Below are 17,235 nucleotides of genomic sequence, written 5' to 3'. Positions count from 1 at the left end.
TGCCTGGGTTGCAGCCCGTGATGTAGCTAATAGAGCCATAGATCTGGAAGGAGAGGCTCACGAAGGGGACGGGGCAAGGCAAACTGCTTTGCTACACGTTTAAGATTGCTAATTACAGGTAGCCCTCGGCTTATGGCCACAATTGAGCCCAAACTATCAGTTGCTAAGTGAGACGTTTGTTAAGTGAATTTTTCTCCATTTTTTATGATTTTTCTTGCCACAGCTGTTAAGTGAATCACTGCAGTGGTTAAGTTAGTGACACAGTTGTTAAGTGAATTTGGCTTCCACCATTGACTTTGCTCGTCAGAAGGTCGCAAAAAATGATCACATTTTTCACACTGCAGCCGTCATAAATGTGAGTCAATTGCCAAGCATCCGAATTTTGAGCACTAGTCATCATGGGGGATGCTGGAATAGTCGTGAGTGTGAAAAATGGTCATAAGCCACTTTTTTTCAGTGCCGTTGCAACTTCTGTCACTAAATGAATTGCTGTAAGTTGAGGCCTACCTAGAATAGGTTGATTAATAAGATTGTGCTTTCCGCAGCAGTAATAATTGATGGAAAATAAGCAGACCAAAGAAATATTTATACAAGAGTAGGGGGAGGGGTGCCTTTTAGGGGGTATCCCAGGTACCCATCTAGTCACCAGGAATCAAACTTCATTCATGGTGGATTGTACTTTGAAAGGAGGTAACGATTGGTATTACCTTTCATGAATTAGATTAGACTATTTCATCAAGCATGAATAGCTGATGAAATAATTGAATAGACCGTCCTCTTAAAAACGTGTCTAAGGCTATAAAGCAAAAGTGTTCCCATCTTAATTTCATTATCGTCTAATCCTAAGGATTAAAATAGACCAACCTACTCATATATGATAAAACATATTTAAGTGGTTTGATATGTGGATTTGAAAAGATCAAAAGGGTATCTCCTGCTTGTAATGCATTTTTAAACCTTTTTTCTTGGCCTTGAATTGTAATCTAATAGCAACAAAGAAACATTTAGGTACCTTACCGCTCATTAGTCTAAAACATAAAATAAGGACCAGAGAAATGTGAGTGCGGATGTAGATGTACTTTTATTTATGCAGGCACAGCCACCAAAGAAGCAGAGTCAGACACACAGTACTTTTGATTACAAATATGCATTTCATGTCAATGATGGGAAGCAACCTGGAATTAAGGAGAAACTTCCTGACGGTGAGGACAATCAACCAGTGGAACAGTTACCCCCAGAGATCGTGGGCGCGCCATCACTGGAGATTTTCAAGAGGAGACTAGACATTCACCTGTCTGAGACGGTATAGGTTGTTCTGCTTAAGCAGGGGCTGGACTAGAAGACCTCCAAGGTCCCTTTCAGATTCTATTCTGTTCTGTTTTTCTCCCCAAAATAGCATTTCCTTGCAGCAGTGGGTGAAGGTCAGTTGTAGCTAGAGGCAAAAATCATCCTATTTCTTTCACCATCGCCCTTGTTTCTGTTTTTCATCAATCTCATTCCTTTTAAAAATTGCTTTACTTGTGGAGATGCTACCAAGAAAAGCAGAACTAGCTGTTACCAAGAGTCTTCTTGAATTGAATTAGTGCTTCTTTGGAAATTAGATTGAAGATGTCAGCTGACCACTTCTGATGTAATACGCTGAGAGTTTTTAAGAGGATAGTCAAAGCAGTTTGGGGTGGGGGGGGAATGGCAATAGCTGAGCCGATTAGAGGGAAACATCTCTGTAAAACACCAGGGATTAAGAAGCAGGGATTTGTTATTGATTTCATGCTTTGCTCCCTAGTATTAAACTATGATATATCTAGAAAGAGGGATCCAACTTGACTGACAGGTGCTTTATCTAGTGTAATTATAAGAAACAGTGTACACAATAGAAAGGGGATCTAGCTTTTAAACAACTGTTTTGGATTATATCGCACGGTGGCCTGTGGGGGAGGCAAAAGGCAGAAATAATGCTGCAAGTGCAGTTTTCAGGGGCATAATTCCAACAAGGATTACAAGGATAATTACATCTGAGATATGGTTTTATTGTTGCCTTTTGTTCTACTGTTAAAGGCACAGGGGGATGTTTGCCAGGAAAGATGGAGATGCCAACCATTATCCATATTACTCATGCTTCAGAATGTTTACAGAAAGTGGCCACTGGGAGAAAAAAAAATCTGCAAACATGCCGGGTGGGAGGGAAAGCAGAAACGAAGAACCCGCCGGGTACAAACTGTCTACTGGAAGTGGATTTCAGCAGCCCATGGGAGAAGGTGAGGCTTGCAGTTTAAGCAGACATGTTCCTGTTTTTCTAAGAGGGCTGTGAACTATCCACCTAGTTCAGGGGTAGGCAACCTTGGCTCTTTTATGACTCGTGGACTTCAACTCCCAGAATTCCTGAGCCAGCATGGCTCAGCTTGGAAACCTCTCCCTTTCCCCTCAGCATGGCTGGCTCAGGAATTCTGGGAGTTGAAGTCCACGAGTCATAAAAGAGCCAAGGTTGCCTACCCCTGACCTAATTGGTGAAAGTTGGAAATGTAATTTTTGGGAGGATGATTTTAAAGCCAGCCTTTGATCCAGTGATCTTAAGAGCATCCACAGTTGGGGAAGGGAATCCTTGCCTCTCAGGCTGCTGCTAATTTAACCAATCAGCAGATTTAACCAGTCAGATGTTTGTTGGAGAAGCCAGGAGAAAAAGAATCTTGTCAGTGAGATTGGTGCACATTGAAAAGTGGAAGCTAGTGGGTTAAGATGTGAGTTTACTATCTTTAGAGAAAAGATTCCTAGTTTATTCCCCCCCCCCCCCAAAAAAGCAAGTAACACATGAGCAAACTACCAAATAAACACCCAAAATATCTGATGGGTTGCAACCTTAGCCAAACCCAGTTTAGCCCAATGTTTAACCCAGATAACATTCCAGCCTATCAGGAGAGAAGGACCTAAATCAAGTAAAATCATACTGGAGTAATTCTTGTAGCTAAAATTGTCATATGGGAGAAATGGATTGACTAGATTATGTCAATGTAGCCTTACAATGAAACCAGCTTGCTGTAGTGGTTAAGGCATCATGCTAGAAACCCGGAGACCGTGAGTTCTAGTCATATCTGAGGTACAAAGCCAGCTGGGTGACCTTGGGCCAGCCACTCTCTCTTAAGTCCGAGAAAGTGGACAATGGTAAGCCTGTTCTGAAAAACCTTGCCAGGAAAATTGTCCAGGCAGCCTGTGAGAATCAGACAAAATTGAACGGAAGGGGGGAAAAAAAGACTTGCAAATAAAGTAGAATTAGTTCACCTGGTTGAAGTTTCCTGTCTGGTCTCCCTGGTAAGGCTGGCATCAATCTTGTGAATCTGAAAATACAATTCTCCACTGTCTCCTTTACGTCCCGAGAAATTAGGGGTGATCCCTTCAGAGCCTCTTGCACCACCCACTTATCCATCTGTGGGCTACGCTGACTCTTAATGTGACTGGTCCCTAGGCAGCATCTCAGGGGCCAGACTCCCCAGGTCTTTCTCGTATACCAGTAATGGCGAACCTTTTAGAGTCTGAGTGCCCAAACTGCAACCCAAAACCCACTTATGCATCGTCGAGTGCCGGGTGGGTGTGGCCCATTGGCTGGGTGTGGCCAATTGGGTGGGCGTGGCTGCGGTGTTAATGGCAGATGGGTGGGACTAAAAAGTTCAATCAATTCCAACTTTACAAGATCTTTTTTTTTCCGCGAGAAGTTGAAATTGACTGAACCTTTTTTTTTTGCACACGGCGGCGGAGGCCTAAAGCAAAAAGGTTTTATAAAACCCAGCTGAAGGCCTAGGACTGGGGCGACGGCGCGCGTGCCCACAAAGAGGGCTCTGAGTGCCGCCTCTGGCACCCGTGCCATAGGTTCGCCACCACTGCCGTATACCATTACAGTTGGATGGCAACACTGGTTCTTTGTCTTAGGCAGCAGTTCTTTTTTTGTTGGTTCCCTAGATTTAAAGCACAGTTTCTTTTGAGGGGCAAACTCTTTATCAGATTAAATCTGCTTCCAAAGCAGTTCTGTATTGTGTCGCCCCCAGCACATGTGCGAGTCTACTCAGTCAGAGGATCGTGCTGAGTGTATTGCCTTCATCCACCTCCTTCTCCTCTTGTTGGAATGAGCTGCTGGGAACCGGCAGGGATTTGAGGTATTCCAAGTGACGCCGGGATTCGGCTTGGTTGCGCCGGATATAATAGATGACGTAAGCGATAACAACAGCAAACCAGACAAACATCGTGAGCAGCATTGCAAAATCAGTGTTCCTCTGCTGAGTGACACAGAAATTGACGCCAGTACTGACCAGATGGGCCAGAGTCTTCCCAACATACTCCTTCCAGGTTGCGGTGGTGCACACAATGTCCTCCGCCCTCCCTGGTCCTAAGGAAAGAGCCTTCATCAGCTCCTGCAGGGAGCAATCACAATGCCAGGGATTGTTGTAGAGTTCCAGCTTTACCCAGGTCAGCATGATGAAGGGAGTAGCGTCTATTTTCCGTAGCTTGTTTCCTGAAAGGTCCAGAAGCCTCAGCGCGTTCCCTAAGCCATGGAAGGCTCCTGGAGAAATGCTCTCGATTAGATTGTCCGCAAGGTGAAGTTCATGGAGGAGTTTTAGGCCACGGAAGGCCCCAGTGGATATGTGGACAATCCAGTTAGAGTCTAGGTACAATACTCGGGTGTCATGAGGAATGTCAAAAGGGATAACCCTCAGATTTCTCCAGCTGCACCATACCACACCATTTCCTGGTGGGCAGTCACACCTTCGAGGACATGACTGATGCCCATGCAAGCCATGGATCAGGAACAAGAAGATAGACAACACCGACATCTCTGCTGAGTTCTTCACAAACAACAACGAGATCCTGGTTTGCAGGCCCAGAACTCTGATTGAGAAGCAAAGGGATGGGACAGAAAGTAAATGAGGGTGATAAAGGGCCTTTCAGTATATTTAATGGGTTTGTTTTGATAGTGGCTGGGATCATATGACCTTAAGCCATAAAGCTTCATTAATAAATGGGCACATACTATTTTTGTCTGTTATGAGTTATATTTAACCAATGCTATTTAACCTAGCATTTCCTCTCCCATTAGGAGTAGCTCCTGTTTTGTAAGCAAATTGTTATAGCTTACTGATTTATTTTTCTTAAACCAAAAATAATCAATGTTTTGGAGATGGAAAATAAGAAACCCCCAAACTTGATGTGAGGGCTATAAAATGGTGACATAGATATATACTAATTAATTAATCTAATACAAGCAGGTTGGAAATTTTTCATACATTTTTCAGCAAAGAGGTAGACAAAATGTAGGTCTGATTTTAGTGGAATCTTGGTGATTCCTATTAATATCTACCCAAAAGTAAGCCTCATTTGTTCCAAAGTGTTCATTTCCAGGTAAGTGAATGAGATTATCAATCAAAAGAAATATTTTTCAAAATTCTCTTTCCTTTTTTTATAACTTGGGTATATTGGTTGAGGTACTTGGTTTAGAGATCTCCAGCTTTTTTTTTTCTCTCTCAAATTCAGCAGTGTAAAAAGAAAGATGCATATTTGGCATTGGCTATATTGGTTTTGTATATAATCATAATTTAAACCTGAATTGCCAGTGATTAGAGGAGAGGAAGTCAGATGAGAGCATAAAAGACAGGACTTATAAAAAATTAATAATGATCGCAGCTGAAATATCAGATTAGTAATGAATGCAGGTAAGAAAGATTAAAAATGGAAGTCTTAGACTCTAATTAAGGAACTGGTTATTTGTCCTGGTCAATTTGCTTTTGATTGATTATTTTCTTTCTGATTACAAAAAGAAGCCCATAAATTTACAGTGCAACATTTACTGGTACCTTTTGATGTTTCTTTCCTAGCCATGCTTATATGCTTGCCAGATTCCAGTAGCTACTCCTGTGCCTTTAATAGCAGTATGGGCGACATATGACTTTATCCCTGCCAGGAAATGCTTCCCTTCTGAGCTGTTACACTCAAAACACTTTTGCACACCCAATTTGATAAGTCCCCTGTCTCTTGGTCTTTCCCTTTGCTTATTTAGAAAATTACAATACATATTAAATGAATACCAATGCTTTGCCTTTGCCTTTGTTTGGAACAGATATCACTGATGCATTTCTATCTGTGAGTGATTATATGATCAATCTACACCCAACAGAGAAATGCGATAGTATGATTTGGTTAGCCAAAATTGATCAGACCGACGCCACAGCTATTGCTCAGCAATTTTTGCCTGTCAGCTATTTTACTGATATAAATGAAGGTTGAAGCAGCACAGTAGTTGGAAAACCTTGGAGGACAGTAAATTGAAGAGATTTTTTTTTAAGATTTCCATAACATTCCTTGAATGAGACAGAACCAAACAAAACTTTTCTTAAGAGACATCGTCTACGTGTCAGGTATATCATCTCTGGCTAACTCCGATGTCCAATGAGTTGGTAAGAAACCTTGAAGAGGGAGGTTCCCCCCCCCACACACACATACCTTCCAAACCTACAGTATGTGTTGTGCTTTTAGCTCTGCTTGTGTCCTGTTAAGTTCACCCAATTTTGACACTGTTAGATGTGCACAACTAGTAACGGACAAGAAGTTTAGGAATATAGTATGTGCATGCACAATTGTGGCCATTTATATGACCAGCAACAGGAAGATGCTGGTTAAACTCAAAACACCTAATCCAGGACTATACAATATGACAATTGTCTGAAATCCACCTGGCCTCCGTGTTTCTAACTAGGGTGTGTAAACATTAGGGTGGGGCTTTTATTGCTTTATTCTGTCCACTGTAACATTCCTCCCAACTTTCACCTCCTGTAAATTTTAATTCTGATGAATCGTGAAGAAAAAGCAGCATTGGCTAATCCAGTTCTCGAGAGGATGCAGAAGAGATCCATCTGCTGCTTGTCTGCCTCAAGCCTAGATTAAAGGGTGAAGTAGCCAAAATGATTAGTCGATACTTCCGTCACCTAAACCACCATGCTGCACTAACTTGCATGAACAAGGTGCTTGGCTCAGTCTTTCTGTCCCCCAACTAATGGAGCTTGAAGACAAAAGAGTCTCCCAGACTTACCTGCAGCTTCTGCTTGGCTTCCTTTGAAGGATGCAGGAACCCCACAGATCAACTTCTCCCAGAATGTCCTCTCTCTTATCTACTGTAGTTTCCCTGCCTGCTGTCCATCAGCTAAAGAGCTTGAGACACATGACTTGGTGAGAGGAGAGAGAGTGCCCCTACTAGACCGCAGGAGGTGTGGCAGGGAGAACTGTCCATTTGTGTTTGTTATACATGAACACAAAAGCAGTGGCCTCCTCCCATCTCTCCCCAGAATTGGACATCGTAACTTTTAGGGCTTTTTTTATGATTATTGGCAGTCCACTTCACGTTTTGTAGGAAGAGCCAGCATTTTCTGCTGTTTTTTTTTTTAAGGTAGATTCCTTTTGGTAGGCTTCCTTTGCTGAATAAATTAGGTTCAAACTTGTTTTACAGAGAGCCAGTTTGATATAGTGGTTAAGGCACAAGGCTGGTCCTGTGCTAGCTATCAAAAACCATTTCTCAAAAACCTTCCCAAGAAAACTGCAGGGTCTTGTCCAGGCAGATGCCAGTCCACACTGAGTCAGAGGCACCAAAATAAATAAAATCAGATTTGGGGTTTAGAAACTATTCTTTTTGTTAAAGCAAAGTTAAAGCAAAAAAAGTTAAAGGAAAATTTTTTTGGACAAAAATGCGTATTTTGGTTAGAAAAAATGTTAGGGAAACAGACTTTAAACCTGAACTTTTTTTATTAGGTATAAGTCCAGAAAAAAATTGATAAACAAAGTGTATATTTAACATTACATGTATTAACAGCAGCGAGGATTGTATTTGCTCAGCACTGGAAAAATGAAGAAACACCACTGGACGAAGAGATAATTAAAAAAACACTGGACTGTGCTGAAATGGATAGACTTACACTGGGGATCAAAGAAAAAGAGGACACAGAATACTTTCATCCATGGAACTTATTTTATCAATGGCTGGAAAAACAGGACAGAGAATAAGAACTTAACTTGTATGACTAAGCAAAACAAATCAACACATATAAAATATGTTCATTAAGGACTAATGAATAGTAATAATAGAAAATTAATAAAATATTATAAAAAAAAATATTTTTTTTCCACATCCCACTTTGTTAAGGTAGGAGAAAATGCCAACCATTAGGTTGGTGTGATGGATGAGGCCCTTTTAGAAGGACTGTCAGCAAAAATGCCATTTCCATCCAGGAAAGATATTTTAATGGTACTCAAATCTATACATCTTCCACAAACAATTTAGCACTCACCGCTCGTAGCATGAACATTTTTAATTACAGTACTTTTTAAATTTGTTTTTTTGAAACAAAAATAGATGGCTGCTTATGTTGGTCATTTGAATTCTTTTCTGTGTTACCTGAAATCTATTTCAAGTTTAGAGTTTTATAAAATAAGTGCCCAAGAATTACTGAGATCACCTGGCAAAGAATGGTAAATGGGATCCCTTCCCTCACTCCAGTAACTACCTCGATTTAAAATGATTTAAGAGAATTCTGATGTAACAAATGCACCTTTTAAAACCAGCTTTGGTGCAGCTTAACCATCTCATCAAACGGGCTCTCTGTAAAACATTATTTTTCTGTTCCAAAATATTTGAAAGCAAATCCCATTTAAAATGCTGCTTGCTTATGAAAATTCCCGATAGCCCAGAAATAAGGTAGGATGAAATCTAAAAGGAAACGTGGTGCCAATGAATCCAAAGTAAATGATTGAAGCCAAAGGTCCAGAGTGGCTGTCTTCTCCAGTCTGGCACTTGGTAGATGTATGGAAAACTACACCCTCCATAATTCCTAGTGACATTGCTCTAGAGCAGAGGGTACCAAAATCACAGTCCACTATCACTCCTCCTGTGGCCTCCTGCAATGCCTAAGTCAGGGCTTTTCAACCAGTGGTACGGGTACCACCCGTGGTACATTGGCACCTGGCAGGTGGTACGCGACCATCCTAGAAAAGTGGTAGCGGGGGAGGGGAATGAGTTGAACCAGTGGCAGCACCGCACAAGCCTGAGCAAGAGATGGCTGGAGCTGCAGGGTTGTCAGGGCTCAGTGGAAGCGCCAGGCTCCAGCTGGAGCTTGGCGCTGATCCTGAGCCCAGAAGAAGCACCAATCAGCTGGAATGTTGCAGCATCTCCAGGGTCTTGTGATTTACATTCAGATGCTTGGCAACTGATTCATATTTATGACGGTCACAGTGTCGCAGGATCATGTGAAGTGACCAAAACCTGCTGCAACCACCCAGCAGACGGGGAATAAAAACCAAACACCCCCCACCCCACCTCCGCTGCCAATCCTCAACAGAAATGCTTATAATAAAAACCTTGGACAGTAGGAAGAGCGCCACCAGGTGGGCAGGCAGGTGTCTTGCTCGGCTGTGCCTTGGGGGGCACTTTTTTCAGTGCCATTGTAACTTCGAACAGTCACTAAGCGAACAGTTGTAAGTCGAGGACAACCTGTACTTTATCACTTTTTTCCTTTTTTTTTGGTCATCAAGTTTTTGACACCTTGCTGGGCCATAGCCTAAAAGTGGTACAATGGGTGAAAAGGTTGAAAAGCCCTGGCCTAAGTGGGCATGGCCTAATTTTTTGCTTTTGTTTTGAGGGAAGGATTTCAAATGACAAAAGGTAGGCCTTAAAGGCCTAAAAGGCATCCATTTCAGCTCTTAAAAGCCCCACGGCTCCCCCAAATTATGACTTTGTATTCCACCTTGCTCACTTTGGGGACATGGCCCTAAGTATGCTTGTAAAGTCAGTCCAGCCCTCCAGTTAATGGATGGCAAACACCCTCTTCCAAACAAACTCAAAATGTGCTTGTCATAGAAAAAGCTCGCCCATATAAATGTGATTAAGCTAATTTGCCTCCATTTCTACAAAGGGAAGATGGAAAAATCCTGATGGAAATGTTAAGGAATTTTGTTATTAGTATTGTTCTCGTAAGTTCAGCATCGTTTCTTGTTGGCGGCTATAATCTTCAAGCCTAGAAAAAGTTGCTGATTCTTGATACAAATCACCCCTACTAAAATCTACAGAAAGAAATGACTGTGGAAAGCACAAAATGAAAAAATGCAACATAATTGATGCAATTTTTCCAATGTATTTCAGAACCATATTTTATTCATAAAACATACACATGAAGCCACATAGTCCACATTCTTCATATAGCTTTTTCAATTTAATCTGAATAAGCCACATGCCCAACCTCTCTTCACCCTCCCCCCCCATTGTGTCAGTTTTTTCTTTGGGTGCTTTTCCCTTCAAACTCAAGACCTCCACACACCCAGATCCAAAATCCCCCCCCCCCTTACAAGGAAATCCCAGGACAGCAGATCAACTCTTATCTTGACCACTCCTGAAGATGATTTCAACGGAGCACCTTGAAGATTTCCCTCTAATGCAACATTTTCTCTCCAACAACTGCTAAATCAAATCTCCCAAAATGAGTGGTTTTGATTGGCTGATTTGATTTCGTTTCAAAAGCAAAAGCTTACGGCAACCCTACAAAATAAGCAACTTCCCAGGAATACATATTGGTGGCAATCTGATCCCTCAGTTGGCTTCAACTTGTTGAGCCAATGTCTTTCGAGCCATTTCCAGTGCCCCTTCCTTAGTCCTGTTTCCGCCAATGAAGCCGCTGGAATGTACAAAGATACAGTCTGGGATCCCGCTAACCTTGCAGAGTTCTTCTTCACGTAAACCCCTCCATTCCTCTGACAACGACAATCTGAGGGGGGGGGGAAGCAAAACCAGAAGGTAAGCAGGGTGTCAACGCTGCTAACATCGGATGTTCTTGCTTTGACAACATATGGAGATGCAGCCATTTTCCTTTACTATGTTTTAGAGTTAGAATTAGAGGATACTGGGGGGGGGAGGAGGAGGAATGTGCATGGGAGTTTAGTTAGACATAACAATACTGTGTAAGGGTGAGAACCAAGGTTTCTGAAATAAGAGATGATAAGACGGCATTTCAAACTAATTGGAGAATGTGATTTATGACTGTTAATTAGAGGAGGGAATTGTGCTTTGATACTATGTGCTCAGAGGAGGGGAATTCAGATTTTGGCTTGGCCTATGTACTTGTCGATACGCTACTTGAATAAAGATTCTTTAAGGAAAACAATGCCTCGAAGTTCTTTGAAGAGTTTCATCTGTCGGAACCATGACACAGGGAGATACAACCCTGTCATGGAATGCACGGATAACCTTGAGGAAAGGGAAGAGGAGATATGCTGCCTAGAAAACCATCAGGCACGAGAGGCAGGAGCCCGCAACTGTTTTGGCAGTCAAAGAAAGATACTTAGGAAGGACCTGGCGAGTGGGAAATCTGTGCTATTTAGACCTGCAAGGTTCTGTTAATGTTGCCTTACGATAAAGCAGGTGTAACTCATCTACTCATGTTTCCTAGCTGGTTTACCTGGGAAGCTGACAAACCCTGAGGGATGGTCCACAATGGGTTCCTTCAAATTTTCTGGAGTTCACTTTCCAGAGAACCAGCCTGCCTAACTGAAAGCAAAGGACTGTTGGGCACCTAAAGATCTTGAGGAAAAGGCTACAGAGAATATGGGACGAGGCCTCTGCGAAGATACAGTGGGGTGTCAAGAAATCTTTATCTTGGAAACACCTAACATACATTTATTTTATCCAATATCCAGAACAAGTCATTATTATTCCTTTTTTTTCCCCAGCGTGTATACCTTCCACTCGGTCTTAACAGATTTTACTCTTAATTCTGAATAATTGGATTTAATTTAGTGTAAGCAGAGGGTGGCAATAACCTAAGATCTGAAGCTCCCCAAGAGTGTGGAATTATACTTGCTGCTTCTGTACTATATTTCTCTAAAAGGAAGATGCGGAACTTAAGAGGATACCCATGGTTTGTTAATGGGAAGAACAGATAAAAATGGACGTGTACCATCTGCTACATACTCAATGAATCTGAAGCAACTTTTCTATGGTATTGGGGAAAAAATATTAATCTTTCTTTCAAGGTAAGTCAAAAGATGTTGAGGAGCCACGCTCACCGGTTTTGAAAGGTTCGCAACCCTACAGGAACACATTGTACCCGCCACTGGCCACTCAGATCTGTATATAAGACGAATTTCAGTGGCTTCTTCACATCCATCGTTTGTTCCAGCTGTAAAAGATGCTCTTTCCATGGACAGCCTCCTTGTGCCAGGACCAGAATTTCACCGCTAGGATCCACCTGTCATAGAAAGAGAGGCACACCATTCAGAAGGACAAGTTTTACCAGCCCAATGACTGAGAGTACAAAGTGCTATTAATACACTAGAGGCATTTATTGCTACATTAGTGCAAGTCATAAGGTGTCTTATTGTAGATTCCAGTCCCAAAGTGAATTTAGCATAATCAGACTAACAGTTCATTTCCCCCGAGATTCTAGTCCTCATAGTGACATACAGGGAATCATGGAGATGCACACTGGGTTCCAATGGTTCTAGAACTGGAATGGGAAGAAGCATAAAGTGGCTGTCATGCAATTCTGGATGTATCACCTCTATCCTTCCAACTGTGAAGATACCGCAACACTTGTGCATCACCAGAAAGCTCCTTTTCCAGCTTTGGAAAAATGAATGCTTAGCCAAAAAAAAAAAATGGTATCTGACAGGTGTGTTTGTAAAGTTGTCTCCCTCTTAGGAATTTGTGAACATCTGCGGTACCTCAAAGCGCTGTTGAATGGCATCCTTCACAAGGCTGCGTGCAGGGAGCCAACTGTGGTGGTAGTAGTCAAGCCGGTCTAAGAATTCATGGCCCACCAGCACCATGGCCTTCTGGAATCCAGCCTGGAAAAGAAGTGTGGATTTGGCAATTACATTCTCAATTCAAGGGCATTTTTAATTTGGAGCCATGCATGGTTATAGGAAGGGACACTGCTAGCCACGCTTTCTTTGCATCCCTCAGACAAGGCTGCCTTTTTCCTCTTAGCAGCTGAGACATCTGTGAGCTGTTTACACAAAGAGGTACCAAGTCAGGATTTCCCAAATAACTGGGCTCTCTAGAAAAAAAGATCATTGGCCTGAGTTGGTTATAGGTTGGGAAAAACTGCCATGCAAGTCCCAGTCCTGGAAGCTCCAGAACTGGCACAAAGATCTTCTTCGCTGTGACCCTCCATGAGTAGACCACTGCCCCATAAAGAAATGAAAAAAGATTAAAACCAGCTTGGGGAGGGGAAAATAGCAATATAAGCAACAGGCTCTCTCTCCTTTTTTTAAATATGCTTTCACCACAGGAAGAGAGCTGGGTTAGTCTACACTAGCCGAAGACCAGCAGGAGCCTGGTAGCACTTTTTCAGCCTGACAATTTTTTATTAAAAGGCATATATGCTTTGTGAAACCAACCATCATTCATGAGAATTTATGTTTTTCAATATAAATTTGTTAGTCTGAAAAAGTGCTATCAGGCTCCTCCTGATGTTGCTTTGTGCTGCTTTGATTTTATTTTTTTAGATCCACAACAACTTTCCTTTGTAACTGATCTCTGTCTTCTGAATCCTACCTCGGTGTCTTGGTCCTTGTCGTTCCAGCGAGGATTCAGGTACCCCACCCTGGAGCTCACATTGGTGGTCATGGCATAGCGGGGCTCCTCATCCCACTGGGAGATGCCATTGTCAATTGCATCGATCTCCTCTACAAAGTTCTCATACAACTAAAAGGGAGGAGGATGGGAATGAGAATAGGGGCAGTTCAGTGAAAAGAGCCCGAGGAATAATTTTTGGAGCATGCAGGTAAAAAAGACCATCATCAGCACTCTTTACATTCTCCCTGTAAATTACATATCGAATCCACTAACAAAAGTTGCTTTAAGTGTGCCTATCTGAAGAATTCTGGGAGTTGAAGTCCACAAGGGCCATGTTTGAAGACCCCTGCTTTAAGTAAAGTAAGTAAAACTTTTTTTAAAGAAATTTTTATTAATTTTTCATTTAAAAACATAAACATAGATCTTTTATCACAATATCAACAACAAAAAAATAACACTAATCAATACATTCACGGACGTGTCCGGTGTCCCCCTCCCGCACCGCCCTCTTCCACTTCCTCCTCCCAACCTACCACCACTCCTCCTTCCTCCCTCTTTCCTACCTCCCTTCCTCACTCAACCACCCGTCTTGTGCAGTTGGGGCATCACCGGACACCTCCTTAAAAAATCATACATATAAATCTATAATACAAGCCTACCCCTTCCCCCCCCCCCCAGGATTTCCCAAAGCTAATCTAGGAAATAAACGCACAATATTCCAATTCTATTCAAAACTACTCATTATTACTACACACTAGTATAAACTTGCTGTGACTCTAAAATAACATTAAAATACATACAAATTTTTTTAAATATATCAATATTTGATATACATATTTTTGTTCAGAATTTTTAATCAAAAGCTACATAATAATTTTTCAATTCATACTTTCTCTGAATATAATCTATCCATCTTCTCCACATTGAGATAAATTTCTCCTGAGAATGATCCTTCAAGTAAGTAAAACTTGATAGCTTTACAGGGCCTTCAGATACTGCTGAACTACAATTCCCACAATACTTCCCCACTGGACAAGCTGCCTTGGGCATTACAGGAACTGTACTCTGTCACATCTAGAAGTTACTAAGTTGGAGAAAGCTGCTTTGGCTGCTGAAAAGGTCTCAATTATTTCTCTTACTCATGCAGACATTTTCTTTCACATATCCCCATCCCAAAGATGGATCTGGATACCTTGTCATAAAGCAGACACACAACAGGATCTTCCTCTTTTAGGCCCAACTTGTTGGCTAAAATCTGGGAGCCAAAGTGGACGTACACCAGCCCTGCACTGCTCAGCTTGGTCTGCCACGGTTTATCAGGTTTCAGGCTGTGCATTGACTCCTTAAATGACCTGTGGGAACAAGGCAGGGTCAGAAGAGACTGGGAAGGCAGCAACACAGACCAAATCACACCCCCTTGAAAAAGAGCTCGGCTTTCCAAATTTCTCTTCTTCATAAACTGGTAGAACTGACATTTATAATAATAATAATAATAATAATAATAATAATAATAATAATAATAATAATAATAATAATAATAATAATAATAAAAAAAAAAAAAAGTTGGAAGGGACCTTGAAGGTCATCTAGTCCAACCCCCTGCTCAGGCAGGAAACCCTATACCATTTCAGACAAATGGCTGTCTAGTCTCTTCTTAAAAACTTCCAGTGTTGGCGCATTCACCGCTTCTGGAGGCAGATTGTTCCACTGGTTAATTGTTCTAACTGTCAGGAAGTTTCTCCTTAGTTCTAGGTTGCTTCTCTCTTTGGTTAGTTTCCATCCATTGCTTCTTGTCCTGCCTTCAGGCGCTTTGGAGAATAGCCTGACTCCCTCTTTAAATATAAAAATATATTTCAAAGCTCTACCTACAACAAGGAAACCTTGCCCAGAATGTGCATTCCACTTTCTTAATGCTTTCCCTCCTTTCCCTTCCATCATTTTTTAGATTGTAAGGCCAAAAGCAAGGACTACATGAACAGTATTATACCTGAGTCGAAAGACGCTTTAAAAGCACTTTAAATTGTTGTTTAAAATACTAAAAATAAAGATGAATAATGGAAGGGCATCTGGAACAAGTTCTTTACCTCAGTTAGTAGGATAAAGGATGAAAGAAAAAACAGGTTACACGTAATTTTTCACTTTTAAAAAAAAGTTATAAGGACACTCCTTAATGGCCACAGCTGGCTAGCAATGGTGAAAACTAATCCAAGATATCTGGAAGCTGTTAAATCTGGGATGATTATCTTTCAAACTCCTCTTGACTTCCGCACCTACTGGATGGTGAGACGTAATGACCAGGTTAAGATGGCAGCATAGAGAGGAAAGGTTTAAGGAATTCCTTGGTACCTCTGGTGATGATCATAGCGATGCTTCTGAGGATCATATTCACCCCCAACATCCACCACAACATCACATGAGGACAGCAGCTGGGGATCCCGAGTCCGGATAATCTCTGCATCCTAAAGCCACAGCAGTGTGACGACAACAACACAAGCGGTGAAATAAATGCATTACTACCAATCTGTAGTTTCTGACCATATTCCATTCTAGCTTCTGCAACAAGTGAGAGGACAGTTTTTATTTAACTTCAGGTTCCTTTTAGTTAGAAAGTTTTTCCTTCACCAGGTAGTAGGGGTATCTACATGATGAAGAATTCTCCGCAATTCTGAGAGGTTGCAGGTTCGAGTGCTGACAAAAAATGATTATAAATTAAGATCTATTTTTCCTGTTTTATGCTTCAGAAATTCCAGAAGGAGCAGGCTGGGATTAAAGTGTTTTGTTAGATTATGATCCTTGTTAAACTGAGGAGACATAAAGGTTACTGGAATATGCAAAACCCATTATTAGATGAGATCGCCCAAAAGTCCCAGCAATACTTTTCCTCAGATTATCTGTTATTGTGGGTATGAAAGATACTGAAATATTATGTACATGTTGAGGCATGTGTTACACCCTCTCAGATTCTAACATAAAAATTGATATTAGAGAAAGAAATCAGCAACAGTAAAAACTTGCCTTTTTAAAAAGCATACCAGCTTCTGTTTCTTATAACTATAAAAGCAGTGTTGAAAACATGTGGATATTTAATGAAATCTCAGAAATCTAGGGCAACTGGGTCATAGTTGTGACTACAGATGCAGGACTAAGAGTAGAGTAAAAATGCCATGATTTATAATGTAGCAAGTCTGCAAACATTTGCAGCTGAATTTGCAGCTTCTGAAAAGTGATTGTTTTCTGTTTGTAACTCCCAAGAGGCAGGGATTCCACTCATACCAGGATCCAGGAGGAGGGAGAGTAACCTTAACCCATGGCTGTCCAATCTTGGCAACTTGTGTGGACTTTAACTCCCAGAATTCCCCAGCCAGCCATGCTGAAGTTGAAGTCCAGAAGATCTAACTACTTTTACACCTACAGCCATGCAATTACTGAAAATAACCGGAAAGATGCTATGTGTGTACGTGAAGCCTCTCCAAAAGACAAGAAAGCCAGCAAGTTGTGCTTGCCTGATGGGATCTGAAAAAGCACAATCTCTGCACACCCCAAAGGAAAAGAAAAGATTTCTTAATTTAATCTCACATCATGTCAGAAGAAGACGGCGCATGCCCTCCGTATGTTTGGACTACAATTCCCACAATGCTTATGGG

The 17,235-nt window shown here is 41.5% G+C and overlaps 2 protein-coding genes across 2 annotated transcripts; both read right to left on the bottom strand.

Annotated features, from left to right (window-relative positions):
• Positions 1–4,055: 4,055 nt before the first annotated feature.
• Positions 4,056–4,817, bottom strand: LOC107291654 (leucine-rich repeat-containing protein 3-like). Its single transcript, XM_015820679.2, has one exon. The coding sequence runs from the start codon at positions 4,815–4,817 to the stop codon at positions 4,056–4,058; it is 762 nt and encodes a 253-aa protein (XP_015676165.1).
• Positions 4,818–10,149: 5,332 nt separating this feature from the next.
• On the bottom strand, positions 10,150–16,534 carry CUNH12orf10 (chromosome unknown C12orf10 homolog). The gene is made up of 7 exons (XM_015820510.1): positions 16,523–16,534; positions 15,938–16,050; positions 14,784–14,943; positions 13,571–13,720; positions 12,736–12,858; positions 12,079–12,260; positions 10,150–10,781 (listed from the first exon to the last, which is right to left on the bottom strand). The coding sequence occupies exons 1-7, from the start codon at positions 16,532–16,534 to the stop codon at positions 10,607–10,609; spliced, it is 915 nt and encodes a 304-aa protein (XP_015675996.1). The 3' UTR covers positions 10,150–10,606.
• Positions 16,535–17,235: the final 701 nt, after the last annotated feature.

Source organism: Protobothrops mucrosquamatus, unplaced genomic scaffold (assembly GCF_001527695.2).
Source record: "Protobothrops mucrosquamatus isolate PMUCROS unplaced genomic scaffold, P.Mucros_1.0 scaffold_155, whole genome shotgun sequence".
NCBI classification, from domain to species: Eukaryota; Metazoa; Chordata; class Lepidosauria; order Squamata; family Viperidae; genus Protobothrops; species Protobothrops mucrosquamatus.
This window is presented reverse-complemented; position numbering and strand designations above follow the sequence as displayed.

Bases quoted from the DNA above. Each gene is read 5' to 3' on its own strand.
- CUNH12orf10 (XM_015820510.1), bottom strand. The intron at 12,261-12,735 runs GTACCGCAGATG...TTTCTATGACAG, and splicing joins CCATTCAACAGCGCTTTGAG to GTGGATCCTAGCGGTGAAAT. The intron at 10,782-12,078 runs GTGAGCGTGGCT...CCCCCCCCTCAG, and splicing joins TTGCGAACCTTTCAAAACCG to ATTGTCGTTGTCAGAGGAAT.
- LOC107291654 (XM_015820679.2), bottom strand. From the start codon at position 4,817: ATGTCGGTGTTGTCTATCTTCTTGTTCCTGATCCATGGCTTGCATGGG.